Genomic DNA, 16,734 nt, shown 5'->3' with positions numbered 1-16,734 from the left:
TGTGTATCCCTGGCTGTCCTGGAACTCACTCTGTAGACCAGGCTGGCCTCGAACTCAGAAATCCGCCTGCCTCTGCCTCCCAAGTGCTGGAATTAAAGGCGTGCGCCACCACGCCCGGCTGCATGGTGGTTTTCTGTCACTGCAAAGTATAAGCATGCATCAGACTCGTACGCTGAAGTCTTCCCTTTCGTCATTACAATTAAACTTGTATGTGAGTGTTTAGGGTTGGTATAGAAGGAGGAGTCGGGGGTTTGAGCTTCATGGTCTGTGGAGGAGCTATCTTTTGACAGTTTTATCGAGTTTCCAGCGGCTAACATTTCTCATTTCCTCTGAGAAGACAGAGGAGGTCAGCATGATCCTCCCTCCCTCAATAAATCTATATTTTGCTTACTGACTTGAAGCCAGCTGGCCTACTCAGGAGCCAGAAGTATCTCCTGTTTTTGCAAGTTGAATTTACTGTGAGGCATCTCAAACTTCAGGCCCCTCATTGTCATGGGCCCGTTTCTAAGTCCTTGGTGTGGTCCTGTGTCCACAGGATTTTTCCTGTCCAATTACATTAGTGCAGAGGAGGTATGTGATTGGACAGGGAAAAGAGAGGCGGAGCTAAGAGTTGCGGAGACCCGGAGTGTCTCGAGGTAGGAAGGGAAGGAAGACAGCTGCAGAAGTGAACCCGCGTGGCGTTTATCAGCCACAAGTAGCTATGTTTTTACACGGTTAGAAATATTGGGATAGGGCTGGAGAGATGGCTCAGCAATTAAGAACTGCTCTTCCAGAGGTCCCGAGTTCAATTCCCAGCAACTGCATGGCGGCTCACAACCATCTGTAATGGGATCTGATACCCTCGTCTAGTGTGCCTGAAGACAGCTACAGTGTACTCATATAAATAAAGTAAATCTTAAAAAAAAAAGAAGAAGAAGAAGAAGGAAAGAAAGAAAGATTAGGATAAAGCTTTTATCATCAATTGGCTCTGAAATTATTGTATTGGCATTTTGTAAATTGTGATCTTATTGACACATAAATCTGATTGGTTAATTAAGCTTTGAGAGTCTTGAGTTTACCGGGTTACTGGGTAGTGTGATGTGCAACCGTGCGTGAGGTTGGCGGTTCCATTTAGTTATTGGAATGTGGGCCCACTACATGGGTTTATGGCTGAGGAAGAACTAGCAGCTCCCGGGACAAGAGAGTGACAGATGTTGCGGGGAGCTAACTGGAGAGAGTTGATGGTGGCGGCAGGAGCGTGGTCAGGCCCGGCAGAGAGCTGGCGGCCTCCATTTTTTTAATATTTCCCGAAACAATCCTGACTCAAGGCTCACGGGTGCTTCCTGGTTTTCCTTTATCTCTGTGCATTTAGACAGCCTTGCTACGAAGCCCTTGCTGGCTTCTAAGATCCTACCCCTCCTCCTGGTACTTTAGTTACAGGCCTACAGTATCAGCTCTCTCTTTGCTTTGCTTTCTCAGAAGAAGCTAGCCATAGAGAGGCATCCTGAGAGAGAAAACTCCCACTGAGAGCGTGGGAGGATGGGCCCTTTTGCATCTCTTGCATGAGGTGCATCTCTTACACCCTGGCCTGAAGTTTTGTCTTTGAGGACTACCCTTTGCCTCTGTAGGAGTACCTGGGGGGGGGGGGTCAGAGGGAAATCTTTTGTGTGGCATCTTGGGCCATGAAGCAAACACCTCCTTGGAATGAGGGTTCACACTTTGATCACCAGGCAGTTGATTGCATCGGACCATCATAGGCCACCTTCTCCATTGGCTCCACAGAGCACCAGCAGAGAGTACTCAGTGGTCGGTGAGCTTTTAATGCCCATTCTTACCTCCCCAGCCTTAGCATGCTACCCAAGATTCCTTTTGTTTTTCTTTCTTTCCTTTATTATTATTTTTTTTTCTTGCAGTGCTAAACCTCAGCTGTGCTAGGCATGTATTCTATGGCTGAGATGCATCTTCTTCTTCCAAATTGGAAAATAAAACTCTTTTTTTTAGATTTTATCTATTTATTTTAAGTATATGACTGTCCTATCTGCATATATACCTGCATGCCAGAAAAGAGCATCAGATTCCATTACAGATGGTTGTGAGTCACCATGTGGTTGTTGGGAATTGAACTCGGGACCTCTGGAAGAACAGATGGTGTTCTTAACCACTGAGTCATCTCTCCAGTCTGAAAATAAAGCTTTTTAATGGTTATTTCTTTATCAGGTTTCCTACTATAGCCCAGGCTGTCTTGGAATTCACTATGGAACCCAGGCTGACCTCATGCTCATGGGAATCCTCCTGCCTCAGCTTTCCAAGTGCTGGGATTACAGATAGAGATCCACCAGGCTTGACTGAAAATTGAAGTGAAATCGGTCTGACACACTATTCTTGGGTTGAGCTTGGCTGCATTTGGAGATAAGGAAGAGAGAAACTGACACAAATATGTATTTAACTTTGGGTTCTTTTGAAGTCCCTGCTCTGGAGGTTGAAAGGATAGCCAATCAGTTTAACTTTTATCTCTGTTCTTTAGCTTCTCTCTCTCTCTCTCTGTCTTATTTAATGTGTATGAATGATTTGCTTGCATATATGTATGTGCACAGTGTGTGTGTGTGTGTGTGTGTGTGTGCGCGCGCGCGTGCGCGCGCGCGCGCGTGCGTTCACGCGCCTGGTGACTGTGAAATCCAGAAGAATGTGTCAGGTACCCTAGGAACTGGAGTGACTGACAGTTGTAAGCTGCCATGTGGGTGCTGGAACCCACACAGAACCTTTGTAAGAACAACGAGTTCTCTTAACCAGTAAACCATCTACAGCCCCAGAATTGGTTTTTTTGTTGTTGTTGTTGTTGTTTTTTTGCTTTAGTAACTTTTTAAAAAAATATTTATTTATTTTATGTATGTGAGTACACTGTAACTGTCTTCAGATACCCCAGAAGAGGGCATCAGATCCCATTATAGATAGTTGTGAGCCACCATGAGGTTGCTGGGAATTGAACTCAGGACTTCCTGAAGAGTAGTCAGTGCTCTTAACCGCTGAGCTCTCTCTCCAGCCCCAGAATTGGTTTTTTAAAACTGTCTTTTATTCAGTGAACCCATATCTGAGAAGACAGTAGATTGACATCCTAAGAGTCTGTCTTTGTCTAGTCTCCAGGTAGCATATTATTCAGGGAGAAGTGGGAGGGACAAAGACAGTCAATCATCCAGGAGCTCAGACTTGCTCATCCGGTCCAGTTATCAAGGACTTTTGCTCCATTAATGTCTTTTCTAATCATCCCTTGTTCCCTCTCTCCTTCTGTGGCTGTTTGCTTTGTCAAGTCAGTTTGTGCTGGTAACAACTTTGTATTCTTACAGGGGCATCTGGGCTGGGGGTTCAACTAAGAACAGTGTGTACACAGTGATCAATAACATATATGTTGCAGGATATTCAATCACCCTGTGAACCCCAAGATTGTGTTATTTACTGAGAAAACCTGTTTCTAGTTGTGGCTCAGCCTTGGCACACACCTCTGGCTGGAATACAGACACACCCTTAGTTCATATCTTTAATCCCAAGCAATGAAGGTAAAGTTTGTTTGTTGAAAGAAGCAACCATGTTTGAAAGTGATGTCTAATTGAGCGACAGACAAAGTGATGAATCAGAGAAAGATTTGAATAGTATATGCCCAACTCTCAGGAGAAGAGAAAGGAAAGGAGAGAGAGAGAGAACATTTTACTGGGAGAGTTTTACATAGACATGTTGCAGAGAGAGAACAGCTAGACTCAGGTGAAGATAGAGGATGAGAAGGAGCCAAAAGATTAGAACAGATTGCCAGAGTTAGTTTGAGGCTAAGCAGAGCAAAAAGCCAGAGGCCGAGTGAGAAGCCAGACTGAATCAGTCAGCATGGAGAGGAGTTTTGAGCCAGACCAGTTGAGTTGACCAGCCAACAAAAATTCAGAAAGAGGGGGCTGGCAAGATGGCTCAGTGGGTAAGACTGCTTTTCTGAAGATCCTGAGTTCAAATCCCAGTAACCACATGGTAGCTCACAACCACCCATAATGAGACCTGATGCCCTCTTCTGAATTCAGCCACAGTGTACTTAATTATAATAATAAATACATCTTTGGGCCTGAGCAAGCAGAGTTGATCGGAGCAAACAGGGCCAAGCAGGACTGACCAGAGTGAGTGGGGTGGACCGGAGGGAGCAGAGGTCCTAAAAATTTAATTCCCAACAACCACATGAAGGCTCACAACCATCTGTACAGCTACAGTGTACTCACATACATAGAATAAATAAATAAATCTTTAAAAAAAATAAAAGAAATCAGAAAGAACTAAAAAGGGTGAGCTTATTCAGCAGCAAGTTTCAGAGGCTGAAAACATTCTAGTCCTAGATAAGATTGTATGGAGGCTAGAAGCATCCAGGACTAGGTTTAGGTTAGCAGACTGAGGCAGTAAGCCTCAGAGACAAATAAAACAGGAGAATAAAAGATACTTTTACACATATGCATTCTGATTCCTTTTGCCAATATGGAGTACCAGTGTGTCCTCAATACAGAATACGAAAGTCCCCCAATCATAAGGTCCTGCGGCTGATTCACTCTCTAGCTCTACACAGCCAGCCAACCCACACGGTCTGTGATAAGGCTCGGCCCCTTAGACGGTGGGTTGAGAGGGTAGGATCCAATCTGATAGTCCACGCTCAAGTGCTTGGCCGTGGTGTGACCCTCAGAAAGCAGTTACAATTGTTCCGTTCGTTGGAACCGTTAGGTTCCCTGTGGAGACTTTCGTGAACCCACAGAGGTTTTCACAAGTAGCCTTGGTGTTGCCCAGTCTGTTGTTTGCCTTTTGATTTGAAGACACACATTTACAAGCCACACTTTGCATATGTAGCCCAATCAATCTGGGCTTTGATTTTTTTTTTTTGTCTGTGGTTTCATTAATTACTTCCAACTTGGGCTGGCATCCTTCCTACAGAGCACTGACAGATTCTGTTGCTTCTAGACTGCTCTCTCCCCATGGCTTGGTTTTTTGTTATTTAGCCATCGAATCCATCTGGAATTTCTTGTGATACATACTCCGAGGTAAGGTTTAAGCTGATCTTTTCCATTGCTTCTTCTGCTCATTGGCATTCTCTGTGCTTCTATTTTTTTTTTTTTAAGATTTATTTATTTATTATATGTAAGTACACTGTAGCTGTCTTCAGACACTCCAGAAGAGGGCGTCAGATCTCCTTACGGATGGTTATGAGCCACCATGTGGTTGCTGGGATTTGAACTCAGGACCTTCGGAAGAGCAGTGGGGTGCTCTTACCCACTGAGCCATCTCACCAGCCCCCCTCTGTGCTTCTATTAAGCAACCATCCTTTTCTACGTCATAATGTCTTGGTCGTGTAATAGGACTTTCATCTTGTAGGCTCCTTTCCAGAACTTTCTACTGATGCAAGGAAGAAAGATCTGCTTATTTTGGCATAAATCTCTTGTGCTGGCTAGTTTTCTGTCCACTTGACACAAGCTAGAGTCATCAGAGAGGAGGGAGCCTCAATTCAGAACAAGCTTCCAGAAGATGTGACTGCAGGCCAGCCTGTAGGGCATTTTCTTAATTAGTAATTGATGGGGGAGGGCCTAGTGCTTTGTGGATGGAGCCATCCCTGGGCCAGTGGTCCTGGGTTCTATAAGAAAGGAGGCTCAGCAAATCCTCAGGAACAAGCCAGTAAACAACATCCCTCCAGCCTCCAGGCTCCTGTCCTGCTTGAGTTCCTGTCCTGGCTTCTTTTGATGATGAACGGTAATGTGGAAGTGTAAGGCGAATAAACCCCTCCTCCCCAGGCTGTTTTGGTCATGGTGTTTCGTCACAGCAATAGTGACCCTAACTGAGACATGTTTCATAATCTCTCTACCTCTTCTTTTCTCCTCTCCAGTATATGTCCCTGTGGGTATATGCAGATGTGTATAGACACACCTGCACACGCTCTCACATCTGTGTGATGGCCAGAGGCCCAGATCAAATCTCTCCCTCCATCACACTTTCCTTGGTGAGGCAGGGTCTCTTAACTGCATGTGCATCTCATTGACTTAGCTAAGCTGGGCTGGCTGCTCAGTGAGCTCTGGCGATCCACCCGGGGCTGCCCTCCTTCCTTGCCTCTTGCCCATTCACATCATCTCAAGCAAATGCCTTCTTGTGTCCAGGGGTGGCCAAAAATGTGTTTTTGCTTTCTGCTGCTGTTTTAAAAGCAGCCTGGACTTTCTGTTCCTTCCTCTGCAGTCGTGTTCACAGAGTGCTAGGTGATTTACACTCTGATAACTTCCCAAACAAGTCGGGTGAAAGAACAAAGTGACCACCGATTTGAATCTTGCTTCTGTGAGAGAAGCTGTTATCTTCCCTAGGCAGCTTTGGGGAGAGAATATATACAATTTCTTGGGTCTCTAAGTCTTGACTCCCTTTAATCTAAGCCTCCAAGTTGATGCCAGAATGATCTATGGTCTTTCTAAATGGAGTCACGACTTCCTCGCTTCAAAGTGTGAGTATGCCTCTTTGCCTATTCAGGTCGATTGGTCCTTCAGCTGCACCGGGTTTCAGCTGTTGACATGAGGAAAAATGGTCACTGATATTGAAAGATTTCTTATAAAATTCAAGATTTGGGTGTTGCACGGAAGATGGGCAACAGGACCTTCTAGAGCTCCCAGCTTTGCCCTTTGATAAAGGGTAGACACTTCATGTTTGCTCCCTCTTGGTCCAGGAGCAAGTTCTCTGCAGGTCTATGTATGTGGAAAAATTGACCACAGAGAAGCCCCACCTCATCTGCCTCTCTTCTCTGACCTTGTCCTCATAGTCTCACAGCCACTATGCTGCTAAATAATAGTTTACTTGTTAAAAGAAGATCTGCCAGGACTCTTATTAAATAAGGAAGACTTTATTTAAGAAGGGCTGACTCCGAGACAGGCATGGTGCTTCATGCCAACAGAGGCAGGAGGATCTCTTTGAGTTCAAGGCCAGCCTGTCTACAAAGTGAGTTCCAGGATAGCCAGGGGGGTATTATTATACAAAGAAACTCTGTCTGGGGACAGGAGGGGGAGGGGCACAACTCTCTCAGGATTTTGTAAAAGCTGAGAGAGATCTGGTTTAACTCCAAATACAAAGACAAGTTAAGTATTTATAGGCAGGGATCTGTGTGTGTGTGTGTGTGTGTGTGTGTGTGTGTGTGTGTGTGTGTGTAGGAGGGAGGTTGTGCTTGTCGACGAATGAGAAATTGCTAAGAGGAAGTTCTGGGGGCACAGGATGATTCTGGCTAAACCTACTGGACAAGATTCTTGCTGAAGGCAGGCCAGTGAGAGAGAATGAGGGTGGAGATTCTATCTCAGCAGCGCCAGGTGGAGGCATGCTGAGGCTTAGTGGAGCCTAAAAGCATTAGGACCAGCAGAGTCTCAGGCAGTCAGAATTTATTTGCTTGGTTTATTTTTATTTATTTACTTTAGTGTATGTCTTCTTTGCCTGCCTGTACGTATGTATGTATGTATGTATGTACGTATGTATGTATGTATGTACGTACGTATGTATGTATGTATACTGAGAGTAGATGCTTGGTGCCCTTGTAGGCCAGTAGAAGCCCAAAGCTAGAGTTGAGAAGGGTTGTAAGTCGCCTTATAGGTGGCCGGAACTCAAACTGGGTCCCGCGCAGCATCAGTTAGTGCTTTCAACTGCTGAGCCATCTATCTCCCCAGCCCTTACTCCATTTTATTTAACCTTTACCAAAGAGAGACCCATTTTACAGACACTTCTGTAGCTTTGATTCACTGCAAAAGACACATCTGACCTGGCCACCATTTGTGGAAATGCTTCAGTAAGAGATTTTTAGTTATGTTAGTGGGAATTGAACCAAGAGCCCCACTCATGCTTGAGTACCTGTTATGCACACAGAGCTATATCTACAGGGAGTTATGTTTCAGATTTTCATGTTATATTAACCCGTAACCTCTGGGAAGGGCAAGAAGCAGTGGAAAAGAAAAAAGGCCATTTTCTCAGCTTAAGATCACTTCCAGAACAACTAGGTTTCGGTTGGCTACTTAGCTAGGTATTTGCATTCTGCTTGGTGAAGCCAGGGACAGCAGCAATGTCATGGTCTGCGGTCTCCGGGACGGCAGGAAATGGATGCGTGAGACTTACTAGACTCCAGAAACACACAGTTAGTGAAGGTCCCGGAATGAGATACTTTGTTGCTATTTATTCTAAGCCCAGACGTGTACAAGATAGGTGGTTTAGACACTTGGGTATCTGTTCCTCCTGTCTCAAGCTGCTGCGCCGGGAGTCAGGCTTTATCACTCCAGGCCACCACTGGAGCTGGTTCTGCCTTTTGCTCCTTCAAGACAGGGCTGCCCCAGGAGCTTAGTCAAACTTGGAATGACAAATGGAAACTGGTATGTTCATTTTTTTTAAATTTATTGCATGTCTATTGAGTGTGTGCTCTTGTTCAAGGTCTCTGCAGAAGCAGAAAAAAAAATTATAAACGCGACACGGTCCCTAGACGACACGGTCCCTAGCCTTTGGAGTTTTATGGTCTAAATTTAAATGCATACACTTAAATAAATATGTTGCCCATGTTCTGCTAAGTGTAGGGGGACCTTGTATCAGGAGACAGTCTTGGCTTATGTCTGTTGCTCTGGTGTCATCACTAATAATGCACCTTTTCATGTTTTAGAACTAAGTGAGACAGCATGGTCTGTATGAATATTCTGTATAAAGGGGGGAGAAAGTGTAGAGAGACCAGTTGGGTTTCCCCGCAGTAGTCACTGAGCTGAGTGACGAGAGAATTTTGGACAGCCAAGGCCAGGGGTCTTTCAGGGAAACTTGGGGTTCAGATGGGAGAAGAGGTGTATTTCAGGAACGCAGAAAACTCTGCAGGCAAAGAGAGAGAGTTCTGTAATTAAGAGCCATGGTCGACTTAAGTTAAATATTGTTTGCCAAGTCTGCCCTTTGACAGTGCCTCAGGGCCAACATTAGGCTGTCTAGACACCCCTGTCCCTCTACTCCTCTTCCTTCCTCTTGCTTCGGGGCTAGGAGTGGAGTTCAGGACCCGGAGGCCTGCTGGAGATGCTGCTCCCTCTGCGGAACATCCCCAGTGTGGGTTTGTGTTTTTACCATCTCTTAGGCGTTCTTGGGCATATATCAAGGTTATATCTGGGTCTCTGCTGATGGTGGCTTGGGAAGCAGGATTAACCAGGCAGAGAAAGCCCTGAGGGCCAAGCAGTTATGGAGTGCAGGAGCTACGTAAGGCACACCAAGGACGGGGAGGAAGGAAAAGAGGGTAGCACTCTTGAGGAGGAAGAATGATCAAGACTGGGTACAGACTTACATGGGTACTATTTTCAAGCTACACATACTCTGTCAAATCCAGGAATCTAAGGGGTTTCTAATCTGAACATCTGCTTGATCATAAACCCAAGACAACGGCAGCTGGATAGTGTTGGCATAGTTCTTATAGACCTAAAACAAAATGACTTCCTCTCACATTTTTAAAAAAAGTCTTTCGACACTCTTGACAGTTGTGTTTATCTCAGGCAAGAAGCAGTGATGGGCTCTAAAGTATTCTCCTGCTTTTTTTTTTTTTTTATGGTAGGATACCTGCCAAGCCTTATCTTACATGTTTGCTTGTCTTTGTTATGAAGTGTATAAGACATTTGTGATTCATCCGCAGTACACGACGTGATGCCAGCTCCTTTCAGGGTAGCTGTGAATCTTAGCCTGACCTTGTTCTGAATTTTGGAGGCACACTCTCTGTGGGAGTCACCTCACAGATTCTCTGAGACTCTGAGAAATGTCAGTATTACGGGAAACACACTGATGAGCTAATGGTCTCAAACTTGGCTTTGGAGGAAATGGATTCACTGGGAGAGAGGGCCTGGGGCAGTCTCTTAGTGGAATCCTTCGAAGATAAAGGAAAAAAAAAATCTTCTCTTCGCCTTCAAAGGTATTTAGCCTTATTCTGAAGACTGCTGTCACCAGGTCTTGCTGGCTCTGTACTGAAGAAGCAAACGACATCAGAAACCAAGGACCCAGGAATTATCTGAAAAAAGCTTAAAGTTATGAAAAGAAAGGACAACAGGAAACCACTCAGGCTGGCTTGTCAGGGGGCAATTTTGCATCTATCCCAGGTCAGGGCACTCTGGAGCCCTCATGAGTGTGGCTTGGTGAGGGCAAGACAGCTTCCATTCTTGTGTAACTTGGGAGCCTTCCAAATCCTGGGCGTTACAAGGATGGAGATGACCAGTGTCAAGAAGCGGGTACAACACTCTACAGAGGTTCTGAGATGTTTTGTTTTTTTAAAGAAGGGGCTTAACTTCTGTACAGCGCAGCTTCAGCCACGCCATTAAGTCCTAGCGGCAGGAAACACAGATAAAAGGGGAAGAGGAACGGCGCCGTGGCGCGCACTGGACGTCGGCGGCGCGCGGCGCGCTCCAGGCGCGGATCCCGCGGGGAGGGCGAGCGCGGTCGAGCAGCCCCTGCCCAAGGCCGGGCGCGACCAGCGCGGCGGGGGGAGCGCGCTTCCAAACGGCCGCCCCCGCGCGCCGCGCCAGTAGTTCGGTCCGAGGGGGCGGCTCCAGGGGCGCGGCTCCGCGGCGGCCGAGGCTGCTCCAGGCGGGAGCGGACCCCAGAGCCCAGCGACGCGGAGCAGGGCTCGGGGAAGAGGCGGGTGGGCGAGCGAGCGGGCGGGCGGGCGCGCGCGGGGGCGAGCTTCGGCGCGGCGGCCCGGAGGAGCGGGGGCGAGCGGCGCTGCGGGGCCGTGGGAGGAAGCGCTGCGCCCGGCCCGACGGCGCTCGTTGAGCCACATCCGCGGGTCGCCGGCGACGTTGCCGGCGCCTGTCAAGGCCCCTCCATTTTGAAGGAAGAGGCCGCCGTTCCCCCACCGCCGGGGCGGCAGCCGCGCTCATGGCGTTCAGTCCCTGGCAGATCCTGTCGCCCGTACAGTGGGCCAAGTGGACGTGGTCCGCGGTGCGCGGTTCTGGCGCCGGAGAGGACGAAGCCGCAGGTCCCGAGGGCGACCCCGAGGATGAAGAGGACTCTCAAGCCGAGACCAAATCCCTGAGTTTCAGGCAAGTACACCGCATCCCAGCCGAGATGCGGGCGCCCGCCATCCTCTCACCGCGGTCATGCTGTGTGCGCGCAACCGTGTTCCCAGCTCTGCTGCCCGCAGCCGGGTCCCTGCTGTGTACCCGAAAGTTCGGGATGTTCTGTCTGCCCGTGAGCTTTTTTCGTCCCCTGCCTTCGCTGTGAGCTTTCTGAACCCAGCCCCGAATCCGCAGTCTCCGCATCCCGGTTTGCCTGGGTCGCTTTCTCGAAGCGTCGACACCCGGGCTCCGACGCAGCCACCCGGGGTAGTGTCAGTTGATAAGGCCAGGTGCGATTTGTAGCGTTTCCCCTTGTGGGCAAGAAGTCGCACCTCCGCCCTTCTTGGTCCCGCAGTGTCCTAAAATGCAGCCTTGGTAAAAGAGGATCGCGTGATGACAGGTCCCTGGCAGCTGGTGAGAAATGGTGGTCTCTGCTGAGCTGTCACACGTGTGATTGTGGAAGGCAGGTGACGGCATTTTCAGCTTCCAGTGACTTTCAGACAGGTAGAGGCCTACCGAGAAGAACAGTATAGCTAGAATTGGCTTAGTTTGGGGGTGGGGCGATATTAATTTTTATGCCCCTGGAAAGGGTTGATTGGGAAGTCTTTGTGTGTGTGTGTGTTTAAGGCAGAGATGACCTCAAAAAAAAAATGGTCCTGGTGAGAAGCTTCAGAGGACGAAAGCGATTTCGGAGAGCTAGGATGCTGGGCATCGCTGAAAATGCTGCAGCCCTTCTCAGGCTGGGTAGAGGATTGGTTGATTGTAAAGTTAGAGGCGCTATACTTGCACTTTGGTGGCTGAGTACAGTTTAAAGGCAGTTGGAAATACCGTTGACTGTGGTAATGCCTCGTTTCTCCCCCTCGGCAGCTCGGATTCTGAAGGTAATTTTGAGACTCCTGAAGCCGAAACTCCAATCAGATCGCCTCTCAAGGAGTCTTGTGATTCATCACCGGGATTGGCAGAACCCGTGGCCAAACCCCAAGGTAACAAAACTTGAATTTTCTACCTCTTTGGTTTTAACTTTTTTTAAAAAAAGGAAATAAAAAAGGGTGTATTTCGTGCCGTGAGGACCGCTTCAGACAGGATGAACTGGCTCCTTGCTGATTTGGGAGGCCCTTTCGCCTTTTGTTTTGTAACATAAACGTTTTGATCATCTGATGATCCAAAGCTTGCTCTGTTCTCTGACTAGAGACTGTATGAGATCACATTTTTTTTTTCAGCCACTCCTATTAGACTTCCTTCTAAACCTTGAATAAGTAAAAAAAAAAAAAAAAATGTAGCAGTGACTGGTCTGGTTATGTTTTAGATTTGGCCTCGAAGATTTCAGAGACTAGTTGTTTTCTACAAGGGTGTGTGGCTAGACACCAAATTATAGGTAAGAGTTGATTTTTTGAGTTAGCAGTCTTAGGCAGTTTCAAAATTGTTTGCTTTTCTCTCCCACAATGGACCAGCGGGGAGCCCTTCAGTCTAACCAAGAAAATCCGGTTCACTTACTGTCCTCTCTACACCCACCCCCACCCCTCATCCCAACCTAGTACCTGCCCTTTAATTCTCAATGCCTCTGGCCCACTAAATTAATGGAAATCTTTTTTTGTCACACTTAAAAAAAAAAAAAAAAAAAAAAAAAAAAAGGACAGACTCTCAGATAGCCCAGGCTGGTCTTGAACTGATTCTGCCTCCTCAGACTCCAGGAATAACAGGCCTGTACCATGCTCAGTTTATTGTCACCTAGCTTTGAATAAAATTTCACTTGTCCTAGTAGGAATGAATGTGTTCCTTTGGTAAATGAATAGAGGCGGTGAAGCCCCGTTCTCACTGGGAATATTTTGGAGGGAAGTTGTCTTAGTCAGGGTTTCCATTGCTGGGAAGAGACACCATGACCAAGGCAACCCTTATAAAGGACAACATTTAACTGGGGCTGGCTTATAGGTTCAGACAGAGGTTCAGTCCGTTATTGTCAAGGTGGGAACATGGCAGTGTCCAGGCAGGCATGGTGCAGGAGGAGCTCAGAGTTCTACATCTTCACCTGAAGGCTGCTAGAATAAAACTGGCTCCCACCTAGCTAGGAGGAGGGTCTCAAAGTCCTCCTCCACAGTGACATACTTCCTCCAATAAGGCCACACCTCCTCCAACAAGGCCACACCTCCTCCAACAAGGCCACACCTCCGAATCGTGCCACTCCCTGGGCCAGGCATGTACAAACCACCACAGGAGTGAACCTTTTATGGGTTAAAAGGAAAATGTCTGTTGGGTTCTGTTAAATACTGTGGCGAACCATGGGGTGGGGGTGGGGCAGTGGCCTGTGGGCCTGGCTAGTAAATGCTGGAAGTTAGTTAAGGGGGAGCAAGCTAGCAGAGCTTACTTGAAGAGATTCCTAGAGGGGTTGAGAAGTGAGGGAAAAAACCCTTGTGTGTATTAACGGGAAGAGAATTCCTTTCAGCAAAGGGAACAGTGTTTGCAAAGAAGCATCCTGTGAGTGGTGAGGCCCTGGGGTGTGGAGACTCACCTGTTCTGGAGGGGCGGGAGTGGGGTGGGGGTGGGCGGCAGAGGCCAGTGTGCCCAAATGGAATGACCAGGCTGCTGGTGGTAACTGGAGCCGAAGCCAGCAAGGGGAGAGGAAGGGCCACCTGATACCCAATGACATCCGATTTTCAGAGAGAGCAGAGAGCAGCTGTAGGGTATCTGAACACAACACCATAACCGAGTGGCTCAGCACAGGGAGTCCGTTCTCCCTCCGAGTTCTGGGGAGGTCTGAGGTATGGGCAAAGTCACGTCCCTTCTGGCGATTCAGGAAAGACGCACTTCTTGTCTATATTCTAACTTGAGCTGGTCATCATCTGTCCTTGGTGTTTGGCTTGCAGCAGCCTAACGCCCCCCTGGGGGCCTTAGTACATGGTTGGTTTTCCCTGAAGGTCTGTCTTCATACGGCCATGCTATGAGGATACCGGTCATTCAGGTTAATACTCATAATCTAGTATGACCTCATTTTAACTGCATTACAACCTCCAAAGACACTGTTCCGAGTTAGCGCCCCATTTCTGGTAAACTATGATTTTTAACATATCTTCTTGGGGGAGGACACAATTTGACTCATTCTGACAAGGATTTGACTTACCTTATTATTATTATTATTATTATTATTATTGAAACAGGGCTTTAACTCTGTAGCCATGGCTATCCTGGAACTTGCAGACCCACTTGCCCCTTCTAGCTTCGCTTAGTTCTTTGCAGGTTGCCTGGGTAAGTTGAGTCACAGAGGAGCTAGATTTACTGGGAATCCATCAGTTTGTTTTTTGTTTTTGCAGTTTGTTTTTTTTACTAGAAATTGAGATCTCCGTGCTGTGTGTATGGAGAATGGAACAATGTCATCCCTGCACTGGGCTTGCTCTGCTACCGGGTTAAGGGCCCACCCGTCGCAGAGGGGTGTGCGGCAAAGCTGAGCAGTAGTTCTTCCTGTAGTCAGGATGCTGCTGGTCCCCGTAGCTTGCCTTCCTTCTCTCCAGATCGGCAGATTGGGAGGGAGGTCTGGAATCCTGAAAGAACTACTCTGTGGACCTTCTCACCAAATTCAAATACAGCCCTGAAGACCTATGTTAAGTAGCTGGTTGAAAGCCCCTTTGAATCGCCCTCAGCTTACTTTCCTCAATGTTCTGTCAGATGGCAAGGCTAATTCATCTGCCAGATTCCTCAGTAAATGAACAGAGGCGGGGATTGGCCTAGGCCTCCCAGCCCCAGCCCCAGCTCCAGCCCCAGACACAGCCACAGACACTCAATTGTTTGGTCCTTCTTGTTTCTGTGGTTCTCACAGTCTCTCATTCAGTGTAAATGTTTTCCTTTTAGAGAGTCTTGGATCAGGAAAGTTCTCCAGGGTGGGTCATGCTGTGCAGTGTAACCATGGGGAGGAGACTGGTGGTGTATAGTCTGGGGAACGGGCCTGCATATTATAAAATCCCACAGTTTAAGGTCTTTAGACAGGAGGATGACTCCTAAGTCTGTCTAGTGTCTGGCCTTTTAAGGACCTTGTAGAGTTAATCCAAGGTGTGGATTGTGTTGTCACAGATACAAAGTAGTCTCGAGACTGCAACTAAAGGCTCAGGTCTGGCCTTACTGAGTGAAGATGGCTTCACTGAGCAAAAATTCCAAAGTCAGTTCCTGGCAACGTTTTTTCTCAAACTGCATGTTTCGCTCCCCCCCCCCCCGAAATAGTTAATTTTGCTTTCCCCCGAAATAGTTAATTTTGTTTTTGACTTTCTGTGGTACATGGCATGGTTAAGCAGTGCATACAAATAAGGCAGAGCTGTCTTCATGGGACTGGTAATGGTCTCGGCTTCCCCGTGCCTGGTCACCCTCACCCGCACATGTGGGTTAGTGCCACACTCCTGTTCTGTCCCCTGCTTCCTAATTGTTTAAACTTAGAGGAAACTATAGTTTTGCTTTTTATCGGAACTGTTTTAAGAATTCAGAAATTTTGTAATGGGTCCCCTTAAGATAGTTATACGCCAGGAATTAAATAGAAGGTTGTGATTTTTTTTATTTTTTTAGAAGCTACAGAAAAAGTTGGTTTCTGAATATATAATACATTCAAACTAAGCTGGAAATATTTCTAGAAAATACCAAGCCAGTGGCTGTAAAGTTTGAGCCCGTGGCTCTGTGTCTGCCGTCTGTTCTTCCCAACCAAGGGTGTTTAAGCTGGCTTCACCCGTTTTTGATCTGTTGGTCTGAACTAGATATGTAGCCACGCTTGGCCTCATACTCACAGAGATCTTTCTGCCTCTGCCTGTTTGTGCTACCACACCCAGCCATTTAAGTGCTTTTTAAAAATCACTATTGGCCAGTCTGGTCTACAGAGTGAGTTCCAGGACAGCCAAGGATACACGGAAAAACCCTGTCTCGAAAAACCAAAAAAAGAAAAAAAAATCACTGTTATCATTACTGTGGGGAAGAGGGACACATGCCATTGTGTGTATCTGTATGTGTGTGTCCGTGTGTGTGTCTATGTGTGTGTGTGTGTCTGTGTGTGTGTGTGTAGCAGACGTCCATGGAGTTAGCTCCCATCCAATGTTATGTGGGTTCTAGAGATGAAACTTCGGGTCCCTGACTTGTGGCAAGTACCTTTTCATGGTGAGCCATCTCACTGGCTGCTTGGTTTTGGCTGGTCTTTGCTGGGATGTGTGTTGGTGAAGGAACTCCCTCAGGAAAGAGCTTAGAAGAGGTCTCCTCATCTCCATCCCCCGTTTGCTTGTATTCACAGGGTTAGTAGCGGCAGGTTTGTTTTGCTGTTTCAGCCTATGAAAACTTCAGAGCTGGCTTAGCGTGGTGGCACACACCTGTACACCAGGACTGGGGAGGCAGACCTTTGTGAGTTCTAGGCCAGCCTGGTCTATAAGGAGTTTCAGGCCAGCCCAAACTGTATAGTGAGGCCCTGTCAAAACACCAGCAACAACAAGAACAACAACAACAAGAAACACAGAAAACCACAAAGACTTACTTTGTGGGCCCCTCCCTTTGTGGTCCTACCCATATTTACAGATAGTTACCTTTCTTTGAAAAGAAGAATGTTGATAAATGTAGAAGTCTCCACGTGATCCGTGAATAACTAGTTAAATCCGTTATTCTTTTTTTTTTTTTTTTTTTTTTTTTTGTTGTTTTTTTAATTACTGGTCTTCCCTATAGACACCAGGTAATC

At 47.1% G+C, this 16,734-nt stretch overlaps 1 protein-coding gene across 5 annotated transcripts in view; it reads left to right on the top strand.

The window, feature by feature from the left end:
- The window catches only part of Tacc1 (transforming acidic coiled-coil containing protein 1), an 80,417-nt gene that overhangs the window by 24,557 nt on the left and 39,126 nt on the right, over positions 1–16,734 (top strand). For 3 of the 5 annotated variants that reach the window (XR_003842531.1, XM_029531727.1, XM_029531726.1), the window contains exons 1-2: positions 10,705–11,033; positions 11,916–12,031. The exons of 1 other annotated variant lie outside the window; for it this stretch is intronic. Coding sequence is in view for 3 of the 4 variants with exons in the window: in XM_029531727.1 (XP_029387587.1) it covers positions 10,870–11,033; positions 11,916–12,031 (280 nt within the window). In the remaining variant the exon portion in view is untranslated. Of the gene's footprint in view, positions 1–10,704; positions 11,034–11,915; positions 12,032–16,734 lie in introns of those variants that run through there. One more of the 5 variants, XM_029531728.1, reaches the window with a different exon arrangement.

Source organism: Mus pahari, chromosome 19 (assembly GCF_900095145.1).
Source record: "Mus pahari chromosome 19, PAHARI_EIJ_v1.1, whole genome shotgun sequence".
Lineage (NCBI taxonomy): Eukaryota > Metazoa > Chordata > Mammalia > Rodentia > Muridae > Mus > Mus pahari.
Note: the sequence above shows the minus strand (reverse complement) of the source record. Positions and strands in the feature narration are given on the sequence as shown.